At 33.1% G+C, this 20,736-nt stretch overlaps 1 protein-coding gene and 2 long non-coding RNA genes across 3 annotated transcripts; 1 reads left to right on the top strand and 2 right to left on the bottom strand.

Moving 5' to 3' along the window:
- The first annotated feature begins 10,215 nt into the window (after positions 1-10,215).
- On the top strand, positions 10,216-12,250 carry LOC112026717 (probable disease resistance protein At1g52660). Its single transcript, XM_065761933.1, is given in 8 exon segments — positions 10,216-10,288; positions 10,456-10,542; positions 10,760-11,316; positions 11,318-11,395; positions 11,397-11,484; positions 11,487-11,731; positions 11,734-11,991; positions 11,993-12,250. Coding segments are annotated over 8 exon segments (1,644 nt in total).
- Positions 12,251-12,567: 317 nt separating this feature from the next.
- On the bottom strand, positions 12,568-13,335 carry LOC136062642 (uncharacterized). Its single transcript, XR_010624371.1, has 2 exons — positions 12,961-13,335; positions 12,568-12,833 (listed from the first exon to the last, which is right to left on the bottom strand). It is a non-coding gene; the product is annotated as an uncharacterized LOC136062642 (long non-coding RNA).
- A 3,951-nt stretch (positions 13,336-17,286) lies between these two features.
- Positions 17,287-19,337, bottom strand: LOC136062639 (uncharacterized). The gene is made up of 3 exons (XR_010624366.1): positions 19,194-19,337; positions 18,986-19,068; positions 17,287-17,494 (listed from the first exon to the last, which is right to left on the bottom strand). It is a non-coding gene; the product is annotated as an uncharacterized LOC136062639 (long non-coding RNA).
- Between the last annotated feature and the right edge of the window lie 1,399 nt (positions 19,338-20,736).

Genomic DNA, 20,736 nt, shown 5'->3' with positions numbered 1-20,736 from the left:
TATATGTTGCGGAAACATAAATAAATATGGAACTAGTCATTATGTGCCAAAAGGGAAAACTTCCTTTAGCTATATATCTTCCATGTTGTAATTGTCAAAAGTTGTAGTAACACATTTAAGTCAATTATATCACATGGTAGATAGTAATAGTAAGCGCGCGCGCGTGCACACACACACACACACATATATATATATATATATATATTTTTTTTTTGAGAACCATATTAGTAAGCACATAAAGGATGAATAAAGGGTTCAATTACCTCACTGTGACATTCACATGTAATTACCCAAAAATAAGTATCATGATCATTGATCAGAATCTTTGCTTTGAGTCATGCTTGCATCTTACAATTCTTCATGGCTAATATAACTACACAACAAAAACATAAACAAAATGAGAAAATTAATTCCAAAGTAAAAAATAAATTTTAAACTCACAAAAAGAGAAATAAATCTCATAAAAAAGAAAAGCACTGGTTAGGGAGTGTGTTTACATCCGGAAAATAAATTGTCGGAAACCTATTTCTACCACCACAGTTGTCAAATCGTCCTTTGCAACCTATAGGAATTCCAACGGCGTTGAGGCACGTGTAAACCTCTAATAGTTGAGGTGTACCTTGTCTAAAGTTACACCTCAGTTGCACATTTTGTTGAGATACAGTACTGAATTTACAGTTTAATTTATCTCTTAGGTGTCCATTGTGTCCAGTGTGTCTAGTGCATCTAGCGCGTCCAGTGCGATCTCCTGTATAGGAGGAAACAAAAATTGCCATTAGTAATTTAGGAAAACCTAACCACAGCAAATCCAAACTCCAAATTGTTTCTGGGATTGTGCCTCAACAATTAATATTTGGGAGCATTAAAAAGCATGTGACTTTTTCACTACAAAGCATATGTCTCCAGTTACAAAATGATATGGGAATATTTTGTATTCATTGATGGGATTTATTTGAATAGTACTATTTTTTGCTCTACTGAGCAAGTTATTTATTTATTATTTTGATGAGTGGCTCTTCTTGCATATAGTGGTAGTAAAATTATGCAAATTGCTGAAACATAAATAAATATGGAACTATATGTTGCTGAAACATAAATAAATATGGAACTAGTCATTATGTGCCAAAAGGGAAAACTTCCTTCAACTATATATTTTCCATGTTGTAATTGTCAAAAGTTGTAGTAACACATTTAAGTCAATTATATTACATGGTAGATAGTATTAGTAAGCAGATATATATATATATATATATATTTTTTTTTTGAGAACCATATTTGTAAGCACATAAAGGATGAATAAAGAGTTCAATTACATCACTGTGACATTAACATGTAATTACCCAAAAATAAGTATCATGATCACTGATCAGCATCTTTGATTTGAGTCACGATTGCATCTTACAATTCTTCATGGCTAATATAACTACACAACAAAAACATAAATGAAATGAGAAAATATATTTCCAAAGTAAAAAAATAAATTTTAAACTCACAAAAGGAGAAAGAAATCTTATAAAAAAGAAAACGCATTGGTTAGGAAGTGTGTTTACATCCGGGAAATAAATTGTCGAAACTTATTTCTACCACCACAGTTGTCAAATCGTCCTTTGCAACCTATAGGAATTCCAACGGCGTTGAAGACGTGTGAACCTTTAATAGTTGAGGTGTACCTTGTCTAAAGTTACACCTCAACTGCACATTTTGTTGAGATACGGTACTAAATTTGCAGTTTAATTTATCTCTTGGGTGTCCATTGAGTCTAGTGCGTCCAGTCCGTCCAATGCGATCTCCTATATAGAAGGAAACCAAAATTGCCATTAGCAATTTAGGAAAACCTAACCACAGCAAATCCAAACCCCAAATTGTTTATGGGAAGAAGCATGTGACTTTTTTTACTACAAAGCATAAGTATCCAGTTACAAAATGATATGAGAATATTTTGTATTCTTTGATGGGATTTATTTGAATAGTACTATTTTTTGCTCCACTGAGCAAGTTATTTATTATTTATTTATTATTTTGATGAGTGGCTCTTCTTGCATATAATGGTAGTAAAGTTATGCAAATTGTTGAAACATAAATAAATATGGAACTATATGTTGCTGAAACATAAATAAATATGGAACTAGTCATTGTGTGCCAAAAGGGAAAACTTCGTTCAGCTATATATTTTCCATGTTGTAATTGTCAAAAGTTGTAGTAACACATTTAAGTCAATTATATCAAATGGTAGATAGTATTAGTAAGCGCGCGCGCGCACACACACACACACACACACATATATATATATATTTATATATATATTTTTTTGAGAACCATATTAGTAATCACATAAAGGATGAATAAAGGGTTCAATTACATCACTGTGACATTAACATGTAATTACCCAATATAAGTATCATGATAACTGATTAACATCTTTGATTTGAGTCATGACTGCACCTTACAATTCTTCATGGCTAATATAACTACACAACAAAAACATAAACAAAATGAGAAAATTAATTCCAAAGTAAAAAATAAATTTTAAACTCACAAAAAGAGAAAGAAATCTCATAAAAAAGAAAATGCATTGGTTAGGGTGTGTGTTTACATCCGGGAAATAAATTGTTGGAAACCTATTTCTACCACCATAGTTGTCAAATCGTCCTTTGCAACCTATAGGAATTCCAACGGCGTTGAAGCACATGTGAACCTCTAATAGTTGAGGTGTACCTTGTCTAAAGTTACACCTCAGCTGCACATTTTGTTAAGATACGCTATTGAATTTACGATTTAATTTATCTCTTGGGTGTCCATTGTGTCCAGCGCGTCCAGTGCGTCCAGTGTGATCTCCTGTATAGGAGGAAACCAAAATTGCCATTAGTAATTTAGGAAAACCTAACCACAGCAAATCCAAACCCCAAACATTCAAAAGATAAAACCAAAAAGAAAGAACTTTCAGTCGTAGAGAAAATAAAATCTAAACCAAAGAGAAAAAACTTTTAGCCATAGAGAAAATAAAATCAAACAGAACAAGGAGAGAATTAAAAATGAAATCAACATCCAAACCAAGGACACATGTCATGTTTTTATGGTGCTACCTAAATAAATAAATAAAAATAATTCTCTCTGCCATACATGATACAACCGATCAACAACCAAATAAAAGGCAAAGCAATAACATGAACATTCAACAACCAAACAAAAGCAACAACAAGAACATCCAACCATGAATAGTAGCTAACTTTTTTAAATAAAAATAAATTCATATTTAATGTTGACTGAGCTGCATCTTTTAGAGGTTGTTGGACTTGAGAAGCTAAATCCAAGGTATATCGAAAATAATCCTCAACACTTTTTCCACTGCAACTGTCGTGCTTTTCCCATTGAGCAGTCCAAAACTCCATATCTTTTGTCTGGTAGAAACCAAGCCATTTCGACCTAGGTCATCCTTTATAACATTGACCTACAAAAAATAACATTATAATCAGTGAACACACAAAATTTAGTTAATTAAAGTACTTAGTAACTATAAATATACCTTACTATTTGTTAATACTTTTGTTGTACGACAATATTCTAGCATTTGTCCAGTTGCATTGAATGGCCAAAGGCCATGGATTGTGAATGAACTTTGAAGATCACGGTTGAACTTCTTGGAGTATAATTGCTTGGCATTGCATAGAGGGATTGGCTAATGTATGGCAAGAGAGAAATAGTTGGGGGAAACTTTGTCATCATCCTTACCCTCTTTGTTACTTGAAACTGAGAATGAGAGTGAGAGGAAGAAGACAACGACCAAAGGTATTTCATTTTCAACTTAGAGTGAATTTTGGCTGAGTATTTTCTCTGTGATGTTTAAGTATTGCAATAAAATTTGATGTAATAGGTTTGTGTTACAAAATATTTCGTTGCAATCAAATTTAAATATTTTAATGACAATTTTGATGTAATAATATATTTTTTGTTGCAATAAACAATTTATTATTTAACAAATTTTATTGCAATAGATTGCAAATAATTGACAAAAATAATTTAGGTCAAGTTATTGCAATGATATTTTTATTGTAATAGATAATTGTTTCATATTTTTCATTACAATAGATTGTAAAATAATTGGTATTAGATTATTGTAATAATATATTCATTGCAGTTTCATGTCTTTCATTTCAATAGATTGTAAAATAATTGATATTTAGTTATTGTAGTAATATTATTGTTGCAGTAAGCTGTCACTTTGAAATTTCTATTGTAATAAATTGCAAAATAATTGGTATCAAGTTATTACAATGATTTCTTCAATTTAAGTTATTGCAAAAAAATTTCTTATTGCAATTTAGTATTAATTCCTCTATTACAACTAAAAATTATAAGTTATTGCAGCTAATTATTATTAATGTAATAATTTATCGCTTTTAAGTTATTATTGCAACGACTTTTAATTTGTAGATGTGATATTATATCTAATACTACTATACTAATTTTGTTGTATTAATACTTGATGTAATAGACTTATTTTGGTGTAGTGACACTCCAACGTTTCTTCTAATCATGCTACTAACATAATTTTTTTACTAAAATTTCAAAATAATTGTTGACATCACTATTTTTTATAAGTTGTGTATGTGTGTTACATTTTTTTTGTTTTTTTTTTTTAATGCAAATACTTTGTTACAAATAATTACAAATGCCATTATGAGGAACTCAAATATTTTAGATGAAAATTTGAAAATTATGTATTAATAATAACTGTACGGCACCAATACCCGAGCCCACTTGGGCCATTATTTCTTATGCGAAGATACAGCCCATACTCATATTCTCTCTCTCTCTCTCTCTCTCTCTGCAGGCCCATCCCAAATCTACACAAGTCGCTGGCCCAAAGTTCGCCTCCTATTTATGCTCGGTAAGTTCTTACCGATCAATGTTGTGAACGACGTCCGAACATGGCGTCCAGTGGACGCCCGACATCGCCTTGGGTGCACCACTGCTGAGCATATCTGCAAAAGTGGAAACCAAGTTCCAAAGCCATCCTCACCGTTTCCCACTCCCACCTAACCACCCACTTATGTTCGATGATACTGGACCACCCGCTGCACTAACTAGAAAGTGATCATAACCTCTCCGCTAACTTAGAACTATAAATATGAGAAGTTTGGGGAGAAGAGGGGTTGGAAAATTTACTAAAAAGAAAGAGATATGGGAAGAAAGCAAAGGTAGTAGAAGGTGATTTAGGCAATTGAGAAGAGAAAAGTGATCTCATTGAGTCTCCGTGCCGAGGACAACCCAGTGTAGGAAACCCAAACCCACCATACAAATAAGTTGTGAGTCCGAGTGAGCCCAAGCCCATTAGCCTCATTTTCGGTGCGCACAATAACTATTCATTTATTTATTGTTGCAAGCCATTACTATCTATTTTGATGCATTTCATAAATTTCCCCAAAAAAATAAAAATAAAAAACTTAACCCTATTACCAAAGTGGTGTGTAAGTTAAGTATGGACATTGGCCAGTACGCCCTCAGATTGCCAAGTATGTCCTTCACCTAAAACATAGACGTTTCACGAAAGATATCAAAAAATAAACTACTTTCTCAACATAGAATTAAGTTAAACTTGACTGACCTGACTCTTTGTCAGTGCAAGCCCAGAATAAGGACAAGGTTTGAGCATCGTATGATTAGCCCAAAATGGCCAAAGTCCATTCAGTAAAAAAAAAAAAAAAAAAAAAATGCCAAAGTCCATGCACAGTAAATTTTTGATAACTTGTAATAACCTTGGAGCAACTTGGCCTGACACTGCAGATGGAAATGGGCCACTGAACTGCTGGAGTGCAAGCTTGTAATAAGCAAACACTTCTTTGAGTGTTGGTTGTGAATGGGGAGCAGAGGAGAAGAAACATGAAAAGAAGGAAATTGGGAAACAAGTATTTTTGGCCTAAAAAGTTTACTACTAAGAGGAGAGACAGCCAAACACTCACTTTTTAAGCCTCACTGTATGAGAAAAATGTAAGGGGGCTTCGCCTTTTACAAGAGCACTAGCATCAGGCGTTCTAAAAGAATACTATAAAAAAAACATTAAAATTTTATTTTTACATACAACACATTAAAATAATATAAATTACACAATAAAATAATAATAAAAAAAAATCTATCTTTCTTCTCTCTTTGTCTTTGCTCTCTCTCTCTCTCTCGTTTCTGTCTCTCCGTTTGTCTTTCTCAAACACCCACCAACAACCCAAACCCAAAACAACCACCACCAAACCCAATCAGCACCGCCACCAAACCAACCCAAACCCAAAACAACCAATCACCACCAAACCCAATCAATACCCACGACAAAAACACATACAACACGGCAAAAACCTGAACCCACGGCAAACCCACGTACAATCCATGGTAAACCCACCATACAACCCAAGGAAAACCCATATACAATCCACGACAAACCCACCACCAATCCACGCCGATCTTTGCCGTGATTGGATTGCATTTGTAATTATTGTGATTTCATTAGATTTAACTAAATTGTAATAGATTTGAGGTATTTGCGTATTTTCCAAACATAAAATGAGAAATTTGTTAGTTTCAAAAATTGGGGGAAAATTTGTAAACTACACCAAACATAGAGGGAGGAAAGTAATTTTACCCCTATAATCTCTTTACTAGATTAACTATAAAATCATAAGAAATTAAAATAACATAAGAAAATATATACGCTCTTTTTGTGTGTGTGTGTGTATGGGGCTAATTATGTGCATGAAAGAATATATTAAACATCGTCTAATTCATTATAAAAAGGAAAAAAAAAAAAATCAACTTCTTCATTCACTTAACGGCTAAAATGTGAAGAAAAATATATGTTAAATTTATTAAACTCTAAATTAGTCGATTTTTTTTTTTGAAACAAAATTAGTCGAATTTTTTATGGCGTCATATAAAATTATATTACATAATATAAGTATACTACTAAATTAAAATATAATAATAAAACAGCTTAACATATATAAGTATAACTGTTCTTTTAATCTCAAAATTTTTTCTTCCAATTCGTAACATACGCGTAGATACATCTATTTTCGGCTTTAATTTTCATTTCCCTTTTTTATGCCTATTTTACAAAGATTGATTAAATTTTGATCAAAATGAAACAAAACGTATTTCATTCCATACATATTTCGGCCCATATATTACTAACTATGGATCTATCTTAACCCATCCAAAAAATTAATCAAACAAGAGATTTGTTAAAATATACATCCAAAAAAAAAAAAAAAATTCAAATAACTCAAACAAATCAAATAAATAAATAGATATAAGATTACAAGTATTTTGTAATCCTATATTCACAAAAAACTTGTAATCTTATTAAAATTTTGTAAATTTGAATATACTATTGAATGTAATTAATTACCATTGCTTACGTTGCCACTCGGTTAGGGGTTTTCAGTTTTCACGAGCAAGCATATTTACAATTTGGAGGAGAAGCTTGAGTTAAAGATAGAATGTCATTAAATTGCGAATTTGAGTACAAGTCCAATAAAATATATATTGCATCTCATTCATATATATATATATATATGCACATATATGTATAGCACATGTATTTTCACAAAATTATTCTTTTTAGTCTTAATCTTAGGTCAATTTAAACAATTCAGTATAAATTTGTTAACTTCACTTTGACATAAACTGATTTTGATTGGATTTTTTTTTTAAAAATTTTTAAATTTTTAAATTTTAAACTTTATTCATTTCTCATGGATTTCAAATCATTGGGTCTCTCTATATTTCATCCTCTCTCAGTATTTACAATGTTTTCCCTATTGTGTTATTGTTGATGAAGTGGGCATTTTATTTCCTTATTCACTCATGATTTAGACTTTATTGTCTACAATATTGTGAGGGTTGCTTATTGTGAGATCATTTAACCACGAGTTGGTCTATCTAACATGGAAAATTATCTTTGCATTTAGCAATATGAATGCAATGTTTCTCTCACATGTTCATTTTTTTATTTTCGTGGCTATACATAGGAAGGGACATGTTATTTGTGAGGCCAATCACGTACGTTGCCTCTTGGATAGGGAGTTTCACAAGCAAGCATGCAATGTATATGAAAAAAATTAATTTGGTGAAAACTGATTTGCTCAGCTTCATTCATTGAATAAAATCCCCATATATACAAGCTAAGAGGTTAAGCAAATGTTCAACTCTGTAACTAACTTAACAAACTCATACACGAGTGAACAGTAATTAACAAATCTAACAAACTATGACATGTACTTGACTAAACAAGCTAACTCTATTTAAAAAAGCTACAGATCGTTTACTACACAAATATCAGTTAAACTACATTGTCGATTAGACAGACTTGGATTCATCTTGGACTCCTTTATCTCTATAGCATCTCTGTAGCTCGAGGCTTGGTCCCTTGATGACTTAGCTGTTAATCCTTCGTAATAGATCCTTCAAGTTCTGCACCATTTGCTCCTGCACTAGCTGCTGCATTGTGTGACTGTCTGAGCTGCCCTGGTGTAACAGCTTGACTTGCTGCGCTAACTTGACTTGCTGCACTCTTTTGCCTTTGATACTCCCCCTCAAGATGGACTGAGGAAGGATATAAATTGATCAGTCCCATCTTGGACATCAGTTCAGAAAACTGTTTGTAACTCAAAGCTTTAGTTAACAAGTCTGCCAATTGATAGTGTGTTCTCACATGATTCAATTCGATCACTTTAGTTAGAACTTTATCTCTCACAATGTGGCAATCAATCTCTATATGCTTGGTCCTTTCATGAAACAATGGATTGGATCATATATGCAGAGCTGATTGGCTGTCACAAAATAACAATGCTTCTCTATCATGCCTAACCTGCAAGTCTCCCAACAAGTAAAGAATTCACACAATGTTACTAGTTGACACAGCCATAGCCCTATATTCTGCCTCAACTGAAGATCTTGATACAGTGGACTGCTTCTTTGACTTCCAAGAGACTAATGAATCCCCAATAAAGATGCAGTACCCTGTTACTAACCTCCTTGTATCTAGACAAGATGCCCAATTTGAATCACTGAACCCTTTGGCATGAAGTTTTGAGCTTGTAGAGAAGAAAACACCTTTCCCTGGTTCATTCTTAAGGTAATGCAAAACCTTTAGAGCAGTTGTATAATGAGGCTTCCTTGGCTTTGCCATGAATTGGCTCAACCTGTGCAGTGCAAAAGTGATGTCAGGTCTGGTGATGGTCAAATAAAGCAATCTCCTTACAAGCCTTCTATACTGAGTTGGATCATCAAGCAACTCACTCTCATACTTGCTGAGTTTCAAGGTATGATCCATAGGAACTTTAGCAGGCTTGCATCCAAGTAAACCAGCATCCTCTAATATCTCTAGAGCATATTTTCTTTGACATAAGGAAATTCCCTTTGCTTTCTAGCCACCTCCAAACCAAGAAAGTATTTCAATTCCCCTAAATCCTTCAACTTAAATTTCTGATCTAATAAGACCTTAAATTCCTCAACCTACTTCTTATCATTGCTTGCAATTAGGACATCATCAACATAAACTAATAGCACAATGAAAGACTCACCTTGTTATCTAGTGAATAAGGAGTAATCTGCCTTAGACTAAACAAAATCAAAACCAATTAAGGCAGCAGAAAATTTGGAGAACCACATTCTAGATGCCTGTTTAAGACCATAGAGTGACTTGTTGAGCTTGCAATTCACTTGCTGTGACTGCTCCCTCTTGCTGTGAAAGCCTGGTGGAAGTGACATGTAGACTTCCTCATGCAAATCTCCATGGAGAAATGCATTATTGACATCAAGTTGGTTGAGAAACCAGCCTTTCACAGCAGCAATAGTAAGCACACATTTAACAAAAACCATCTTGGCCACAAGAGAGAAAGTATCAATGTAATCCAACCCCTCCTTCTAGGTAAAACTCTTAGCAACCAATCTGGCCTTATACCTCTTAACTGAGCCATCAGACTTGTACTTCACTTTATACACCCATTTACAACTTATAGGTTTCTTACCAGGTGGGAGGGAAGTGAGTGTCCAAGTATTTTTTTGCTTCCAATGCTTTGATCTTAGCATCCATGGCCTCTTGCCATTTGGGATTACCAACTGCTTGGTGATAGTAAGTGGGTTCTGTGATTGAGGAAATGGAACAACAGAAGGTTTTGTATATAGGAGAAAGGTTATCATAAGAGATATAAGCATGAAGAGGGTGAGATGTACCTGAAGTTGAATTGGAGTGAACTGGAATGGGAGCTGATGTTACCTGGTTACAATGATAGGCCTCAAGGTATGAGGATGGCCTAGAAAGTCTTGTGGACCTCCTAGGGACAACTGAGGGCTGATCAGATGTAGTAGATAGAGAATTAGGTGCATCAGATGCAGGCAATGGAACATCAGTAGCATCAGGAAAATCCTGAATATCCTAATCAAAATCGTGATGAATTTGGACAATAGTATCATCAGAAAGAGTTGAAGATGATGAAGTAGGAGTGGATAAAGGAAAATCAAGAAAATTTGAGAAAGGGGCAGTTGGAATAACAGGCAAAGGAATTAGATCAGTGGACTGGGGAGATGTACCCGAGGAGAATGGAAAATTGGTCTCATAAAACACTACATCCCTAGAGATGAAAACAGAATGAGAATCAAGATCAAAGAGCATATATCCTTTGATATTGAAAGGATATCCTAGAAAAATGCATTTTCTTGCTCTAGGTGTGAACTTATGCTTTTGAGGATTGATATTGGTGGCATAACAAAGACAACCAAACAGTTGAACTCAAGAACTTGAGCCTAGAAGTAACGAGAAGAGTGGAATGTGCAGAGCAGCAACGAATGACACCGACAGTCCAAGTGAATGGCTGGCTGCAAAGGGTACATGACTTGTACAGGGAGGTGGAATTTATCCTGCAAAAAGGCGATCTCGAATTACAGAAGAAGTGTTTTCTCAGTCGCTTTCCTAGGAATTGCTACTCCAGCTACAGGCTTGGAAAGAAAATAAGTCAGAGGCTCATTGCAGTGTCACAAGCAATAACAGATGCAAATTTTGACGTTGTTGCTTACCAGTTGCTACGTGCTTCAGTTGATGAGATGCCTGTGGAGAATGATACCGTGGGATTGGACTCATTGCTTGAAGAGGTTTGGAGTTGTCTTGAGGAAATAGATGTCAGTAGTATTGGATTATGTGGAATAGGGCGTGTAGGGAAGACTACCCTCTTGAAGAAGATTAATAATGAGCTCCTCATCCGAAGCCACAATTTTGATGTAGTAATTTGGGTCGTAGCTTCCAAGGAAGTGAATATGGAAAAGACCCAAGAAGTCATTCTAAAACAAATTAGAGATTGCCGATCATATATGGGCTCGTAAAAGTGAGGAACAGAGAGCTACAGAGATTTTTAAGGGTATTGAGAACAAAGAAGTTTATGCTGATGATTGATGAAATATGGGAGCGAATTGATCTTGTGAATATTGGTATTCCTCCTCCAGATCATCAAATGAGTCCAAAGTAGTATTTACAAGTCGATCAAGGGACGTGTGTGGCCTAATGGAAGCTCAAAGAAGGATAAAAGTGGCGTGTTTAGCACGAGAGGAAGCAATTAATTTGTTTCAAATGAAGGTGGGTGGAGAAATTCTAAAATCTCATCCAGATATACCAAAGCTTGCCAAAGTTGTTATGGAAGAGTATGAAGGTCTGCCCCTTGCACTTATCACTATCGGGCGAGCCATGCGTAGCACTGTAGCAGGAAGAATCCTGAGGAATGGGACCATGCAATAAGTGTATTACAAAGTTATCCATCAGAATTTTCAGGTACAGGGGATCATGTATTTCGTGTTCTCAAATTTAGCTATGATAGCTTGCCTAGTGTCAGGGTCAAAGATTGTTTTCTTTACTGCTCCGTATTCCCAGAAGACTATAATATCAGAAAGGATGAACTGATCAAACTTTGGATTGGAGAAGGGCTTTTAGTATTAGATGAACATGAAGATATACCTGGTGCGTCCAAATCTAGGAGAATTTATTATTGGAAGTTTGAAGCTCTCATGTTTGTTGGAGAGTGATGAATCTGAGGAATTTATTAGGATGCACGACGTGATCCGTGACATTCTCGTCAGGGATACTATGTTGAAGACATTCTCAAATGAATTCTTTCATTACATGTGTGCCTTGAAAGTTTTAGATTTGTCAGGTAATCGTGGCATAACAAGTTTACCCAAGTCTATTGGCAAATTATTCAACTTGAACGATCTTTAATCTGTCAGAAACTCTCATAATGGAGTCACAATAAGAGCTCAAGAAACCCAAAAAGTTGAAATTTTTGCTATTAGATTATACAAAGACTTCTTCGAGATATCCCATTGGAAGTGATATCAAGTCTTTCGCGTTTGCAAGTGTTTAGTATGGTAACAGAGGAGTTCAGGCCTTCTGCAGTTGTATATTATCATGAAGGTTTCTTGTTAGAGGAGTTGGGGCGCTTGGAGGACTTGGAAGACATAAGGATCACAATACATTCAGCCATAGGTGCAGAAGCAATATTAAAGTCACCAGCATTGCAGCAAAGCATAAAAAAATTGTCACTCAACCCTTGCTCTAGTTTTGAATTTTTCGAACTAATACATTTTCTTCTATGACAACAATGCAGCATCTAGTGAAGCTGGAAATAATGTTTTGTAACTTGCACAGTTTTGGATATGTTGTAAAAGAGGAGGCACCTGATACAATCCCTTACAAAAGGGGTTTTACAATTAGTCCAAATGATTGTTTTCATAGCCTTCTTGAGCTGGTGATTTGGAGGTCTGATTTCTTGTGCGCAACATGGCTTGTTTATGCTCCACGCCTTCAAAAACTTACAATAGCTTCTTGTAAAATGCAAGGGATAATAGGAGATGATTTGTTCAATGAAGAAAATGAAATAAAAGTTGAAATTACTTTTAGTCTAAAAACTCTTCATTTTCACAGTTTACCTGGTCTAAACAGCATCTGCTCAAGAGCCCTGCCCTTTCCTTGTTGGAGCGAGATCCAAGTAAGCCACTGCAGAAAGCAAATTAAAGGAGAGACAAGATGGTGGAACTGGTTGGTTTGGGAGGACATGGCCAACAAGGATGGTTTTAGCACAAAATTCATAGAAATCTCAACTACGTTTGAAGAGGAGGAAACTTCAGATCCATTGGTGAGTCAGAATCTAGTTTTTTCTTTAAAGAAATTTGTTGGTAATTTTTCTTTCAGATATTTGAATGATTGCAGCTGTAGGGGGGAAAATGAAGTCTCAGTTTTAGAAATTTTATTTCAAAACCTTTCAATAAAAAATGGAAAACTTATCTATACTTTTTTACTCTTCGTAACAGTGATACTCTTGGACTCAGTAATTTTTTTGTTCCGCTTTAGTCAACTCCGAAAATTGTTCCTACTCTGAAATCTATATATTCCTATGGTTATAATAGAAAGTGTAGGAGAGACATAATGCAGGCTAAACAAAATTTTCAGTTTTTTCTGTTACAGTCTTACAGGTTACAACGCAAATAATTGAGGAAGATATATAAGTAACTTGGGTCTCAGAATGGTCGATGAGAGAATTGTAGTCCATAATTTTAGGAACTCAAGTCAACTACATGATCATTATCAATTGCCACGTAAAATCTTAATCAGGTTTACCCCATAGGGGCATAAATAATGTATTATCTACGCTTTATTTGTTTCGATGAAAAACCTTGTGTAAATATAGTTTTCCGTGTTTTTCAGTGTTTGATAGCATAAAAAAAGATAAGTCAAAGGAAAATTATCTTTGGTCAACATAAAAAATATGACTTATTTTTAGAGATTGTTTTCTATTAAATTTTTTTAGAAAACAATTTTATCTCGTGGCAAACTAAATAAGAAAAGTTAGGAGGCTGTTTTTTAACTCATTTAAAGTTACTACCAAAGCAAACTAAATAAGAAAAGTTAGGAGGCTGTTTTTCAACTCATTTAAAGTTACTACCAAATATTAAAAAATGAGATAGTTTTATAGAAAATGTTTTTTGGTGCTATTATTTTATTAAGATAAAATGTTCGAAATCAACATTTAGAATTGGAGCGTCTTGTTGGAAACTATAGACTATAGTCCAACAACACTACATGGGCATTCACATTAAAAATCCAAAATCAACGATTGTTATTGGATCAACCTATGCTTAAAAAAATGTAAACACAAGTCCAAGAGTGGTACAATTGTGGCGCCTCCAGGGGTTGTGTACTATTCCAATTATTCACCAGCAATGCAAGGTTTTGAAGGTTGCAGCGTGAGGAATATGATGGTTGGTGGATTCTCCTTTATCAGCCGGAGTATTGGCTGCTGATAGTGTCGTTCATTATGGTAATTCTAATGGAGAATAGTCTTATTTAATGCATTCTGAAAATACTAATTGGGTACAACAACGACAGCCTAGTTTGCCTGGATGGTTGGAGCTGTTGAGTGAGCCTTCGTTGCCCAACTCTCAAGGTATGATGTTCCTTTTTATTTTTAACAGAAATATTTTAGATATTGAATTCAACCTGCATTCATACTCAATAACTTTAGAGTCACAATATTTTTCGCAACTGTTAAGGTGGCTAATTGCAAATGGTTGACAAAAAGATGATGTTTAATAAGCGTGCATGAGAATCAATAATAACAACTTAAAAGTTAAGAAATTTGTTCTAAAAAAATGTTGTGAGCCTATATTAGGCTAAACTAGTATAGTTTACACAAGACAAACGCCTAGTTACAACTTACAATACAAATGTTGTGACTTGTGAGGGTAGATCAATAACAAATGCCTTAAACTGTTCATATAAATAAAAGTAGTAATAGTTTCAAAAAAATTTATATTGTATTTATAAGATAGTACTAGTTTAGTTGTGCGGCTTTACACAGTTTGTGCCTTTATTAAAAATACCTAGTTATCTAATAATATGTATATATACACACACTTTTAACCCAAAAAAAAAAAAGCATCAAATAAATATATAGTTAATTACTACTAAATAAATTTATAATCAAAGTTAAGTTAAGAAAAATAAAATTTCCATATAATTTTGTAGTATTTGATTTCTTAATAGTGTTATTTGTTATTCCTTCTTGTTGTATTGTCTTGTTTAATCCAATTTATTGAGTAAATTAGCCATATTATATATTGATAAAGAGATGTAAGAGGATACAAAAATTTAATAATAAGCAATTTTTTATCTAAAAAAGAGAGAATAATAGATTTAAAGTTAAAAAATTATTTAAGTAATATTTAAATATATAAAAAATCTCATTTCAATTTTTGCCTTAGGCCCTAAAATGCATAGAGCCACAATTGGGGGATTTAAGTTATAAAACACGTTTTTCTCAAAAAAAGAAAAAATGAAAAAAAAAAAAAAGATGTTAGAGAAACTTGAATACAAAATTTAGTAATAAGTAATTTTGCATTTAAAAAACGAGAATAATAGATTTTAAGTAAAAAAATATTTAAGTAATATTTAAAATATTTAAATATATTAAACGTCTCATTTTACTTTTCGCATTAGGCCCCAAAATGTGCTGAGCTACACATGGGAGATTTAAGTTATAAAACATGTTCTGTTTTGTTTTGGTTTTTGCATTGCTGCTAAATTGACAAGTTGTCAATATCAATGGTAGACAATAAAATAATATTAGTGATACACCCATAACAATTTATCATTCCAAGAAGTTGTGAAAAAATGTGTATTTGGGTCTTTGCGGTATTACTCAAATATAAATCAAAGGAGGTAATAGATGCACCTGATGATAAGGCACATTCCTCCTTCTCCTTCGTGCCGATTGAGAAATTAATGCCATTAGGCATTAGCTAACATCGAAAATAGTCATCCGGGCTTCAATTCTTGACTATCTATCAAGGCTTCAATTGCGCAGCCCACAATCTTGCAAAATGGTCTTCCTTTGCCCAACTCCATGGGCTCTTTACTCCTGAACTTCTGCCCAATTCTTAGTTTATCTCTATGTTTGTTCGTGTAAAGATAAAGAAATAATGTATGGGTATGACTCTCCTCCATTGAAAATAGAGTCCAACTCCAAAATTTATTGAGGCATGTAAGAGCCCAGCCCATTAAATTCATTCAGGAAGACCCAAACCTCGAACCAACAAAATTACAGATATGGAAGGCCTGTAACTAGGCCCAAAAGACATGCCTTTTTCCTAGACATGGCAAGCGGTGGCAAACGGTTGGGTCAGGTTGTATTTTCACATAAAAATAATAAAAATATAAAAATAAATGTCACATTTTTAGATAGAGCGAATCAAATCAATCAAGGAATGAAATTGCACTTAGGATCTTTTTTTTTTTTTTTTTTTTTTGGTTCATTGAAAAAAAACAAACAAACCAAAAAAACATAAAACTTTTATACTTTTCCCATTTCAATAGTTTTGAGCATGACTAAAATTCTTTATAGTCATGATAACAAAATTTTCCATATTAATAACACACAGCTAGAATGCTTTTAATTATGAATTTACAACTTGAGAGAGAGATAAACTATAAGGGGCACAAAACTTAAAATATATATATATATATATATTTTAAATTTACACACTTCAAATTCAAAGTTTACTAATGATATGGTTTTTTGGATTTTTTCCATTACTTTAGTTTTGTTTTGTGCTAGTTAGACTTAATGTTAGTAACTTAGTCTTAGTAGTTAACCCTACTACTTAGTGTTTAACTTAGTCTTAGATGTTTAGTAATGTAGATATGTAGTTGTAGATGCTTTTTTCCTTTTGTATTTTTTCTTTTTCTTTTAAATAACTCTTTAAAAATAAATAAATAAATGGGGGCATGGCCACTGCCACTGATGACCACTAAATGGTTAGATAGTGCCGGTATAGTTACTGAAGTGCTTTGTGCCTTTATGTCTATGCACCTAGAACCTTGGCAGGTAGTCTAAATATTTTTTAGGAAAAAAAAAAAATTGAAAAAAACGGGTCGGGTTGGATTGTCTTGCAAAAACAGGTGGGCTGCGGGTTGGCTTATTTTTATTCGGGTAAAAAAAAAAAAATTTCTGGATTAGGTTCGGATTCGGGTTTTACTATGTCTACTTTTCCCTACTATTTGCAAAAGGCTTCATAATAAACCCTCTTTGAGTGCCTTCTTTACCATACCTCTTTACAGGATCTGAGATTGAGTTGCAAAATACAAGTACATAACAATCTGAAAAAGAAGTTATTTTATATAAACTTAAAATCAATCAATTTTGTGTCCCCTATTTTGATGAGCTCAGGGAGAAATCCTTGTAGCTTAATAGCCAAAGAAAGATCAAGGATTCAAACCTATTCCATTTAGTGATTCAAGGAGCTCTTTGGCTTTGATAGTGGTTCTAATGGCCAACTTGAAGTATGGTAGTGGATCTAAACCAGAGCATGTGCCATGTTTTAGCCACTGTTCAGAACAGAAGTCAAAATCATCTTGAACGATAAAGCTTGGCTAGTACACCCACAGATCTTTCATAGTATCCTTCACCTACAAACCAAAATCAACCAAAAAAAAAAAAAATCAAATAAATTATAGAACACTTTCTCAGACATAGAAGTTAATTTTCAACTAATTAACTAACCTTGCTCTTTGTCAGTTCAACTTTAGGACAGTATGTTACTATAGAATTATATTACACCAAAATAAGTCTATTACATCAAATATTAATACAACAAAATTAGTATAGTGGAATTAGACATAATATCATGTCTACAAATTAAAATTCATTGCAATAATAACTTAAAAGTGGTAAATTATTACATTAATAATAATTAGTTGCAATGACTTATAATTTTTTGTTGCAATAGAGGCTTTAATACAAAATTGTATTAAGAATATATATATATATATTGCAACAACTTAAATTGAAAAAATCATTGTAATAGCTTGATAATAATTATTTTGCAATCTTTTACAATGAAAATTTCAAAGTGACAGCTTATTGCAACAAATATATATATATATATATATTATTGCAATAAGTAAATATCAATTATTTTACAATCTATTGCAATGACAAACATGAAGTTGTAACGAAAATATTATTACAATAATCTAATATCAATTATTTTATAATCCATTGTAATGAAAAATATTAAACAATTATTCATTACAATGAAAAATATCGTTGCAATAACTTGACCCAAATTATTTTTGTTAATTATTTGCAATCTATTGCAATAAAATTCGTGAAATAATAGCCTTTTGCTACAAGATATTAAAAGTAGTAAATTGTTTATTGCAAGAACAAATATATTATTACATCAAAATTGTTATTAAAATATTTAAAGCTTATTGGAACAAAATTTTTTGTAGTACAATCCTATTACCTCAAATTTTATTACAACACTTCGGTTAAACTATTGTAATGACTCTGATGTTATTGCAACGATTTTTTTTCGAAGTAATAAATAATTTTTTTTTTTTTTGTAGTGTTGGGAGCCAAAAATGGCTATAGGCCATGCACAATGAATTCTAAAGAAAGTTGTAAACAGCTATGCCTCACATTGCAAACAGAAATTGGCCACTGAAGGACAAGCTTATAGTATTTAAACTTCTCTTCACTGTTTGAATCAGGGAAGCAAATAATAAATAGGAAAAATTCAAACATCTTTGCAATCATTTTTACCTCACCGATGTTTTTTGCTACAAAGTTTTAAACATTGAGGTCTATATAGACATATTGGTATAGACCATGGTTGTCAAAATCCCGATTTGGATCCTACGATCCTACGATTTTATGATCCCACCTGCCCAAAATGATCTAGATCTTTCAAAGATTTTTGCAATTGTTCAGGATTGGTCGGATCGTATGATTCTGACGATCCTAAACGACTTTTGTTTTTCGTAATCTTCTTTAACTTGACAGAGAACAATTCATAAATCATTAATTAAAATACTACTCACTGATACAAATTTACTCACCTACCATAGCTTAAAGGGTTCAATTACATCACTGTGACATTAACATATAATTACCCAAAAATAAGCATCATGATCACTGATCAGCATCTTTGATTTGAGTCACGACTGCATCTTACAATTCTTCGTAGCTAATACACCTGCATAACAAAAACAAAAACAAAATGAGAAAAATAATTCCAAAGTAAAAAATAAAATTTAAACTCACAAAAAGAGAAAGAAATCTCATAAAAAAGAAAATGCATTGGTTAAGGAGTGTGTTTACATCTGGGAAATAAATTCTCGGAAACCTATTTCTACTACCACAACTGTCAAATCGTCCTTTGCAACCTATAAGAATTCCAACGGCGTCGAAGCACGTGTGAACCTCTAATAGTTGAGGTGCACCTTCTTTAAAGTTACACCTCAACTACACATTTTGTTGAGATATAGTACTGAATTTACGGTATAATTCATCTCTTAGGTGTCCATTGCGTTCAATGCGATCTCCTATATAGGAGGAAACCAAAATTGCCATTAGTAATTTAGGAATACCTAACCACAACAAATCCAAACCCCAAACCTTCAAAAGATAAAACCAAAAAGAAAGAACTTTCAGCCAAAGAGAAAATAAAATCAAAACCAAAGAGATAGAGAAAGAACTTTTAGCCATAGAGAAAATAAAATCAAATAGAACAAGGAGAGAATTAAAAATGAAAATTACAAGTGAACCCAACATCTAAACCAAGGACACATGTCATGTTTTTATGGGGCTACCTAAATAAATAAATAAAAAACATTCTCTTTGCCATTCATGATACAACCTATCAACAACCAAACAAAAGACAAATCAATAACATGAACATTCAACAACCAAACAAAAGCAACAACATGAACATCCAACCATGAACAGTAGCTAACTTTTTAAAATAAAAATAAATTCATACTTAATGCTAATTGAGCCACATCTCTTAGAGGTTGTTGGACTTGAGAAGCTAAATCTAGGGTAAATCGAAAATAATCCTCAACATTTTTTCCGCTACAATTGCCTTGCTTTTCCCATTGAGTAGTCCAAAACTCCATGTCTTTGGTCTAGTAGAAACTAGGCCATTTCGAACCTAGTTCACTCTTTATAACATTGACCTACAAAAAACAACATTATAATAAGTGAACACACAAAATTTAGTTAATTAAAGTACTCAGTAACTATAAATATACCTTACTATTTGTTAATATTTAGTTGTATGACAATATTTTAGCATTTGTCCAGTTGCATTGAATGGCCAGAGGCCTTGGATTGTGAATGAACTTTGAAGATCATGGTTGAACTTCTTGGAGCAGAATCGTCTAACATTGCACAGAGAGATTGGCCAATGTATGGCAAGAGAGAAATAGCTGGGGGAAACTTTGTCATCATCCTTACCCTCTTTATTACTTAAAACTGAGAATAAGAGTGAGAGGAATACAGGTTCCTCTGCAACCTATAGGCCTTCCAGTAGCGTTGAAGCATTTGTGAGCCTCTCTAGATGCACCTTGTCTAAAGTTGCGTATAATTCATCTCTTAGGTGTCCATTACGTCCATAGAAGGAAATCAAAATTGCCATTAGCAATTACTGTTATGTTTGTACTTATTTTTCTTTATTTTATTTTATTCATTTCTCCCACGGCGCACCCGCGTTGGGCTTGTTGGGGACCAATATGGCCTCGATACGGACCAATTCTGTCCGATACAACCCAATAATACTATACTTTTTTAGAGAGTTTTTTTTTTTTTTTTTGAAAGAGTCCTATACTATTAAATACTATACTTCTTATTAGTGAGTTTTAAT

Source organism: Quercus suber, unplaced genomic scaffold (genome assembly GCF_002906115.3).
Source record: "Quercus suber isolate HL8 unplaced genomic scaffold, Cork oak 2.0 scaffold_435, whole genome shotgun sequence".
In the NCBI taxonomy this organism is placed as follows: Eukaryota; Viridiplantae; Streptophyta; class Magnoliopsida; order Fagales; family Fagaceae; genus Quercus; species Quercus suber.
This window is presented reverse-complemented; position numbering and strand designations above follow the sequence as displayed.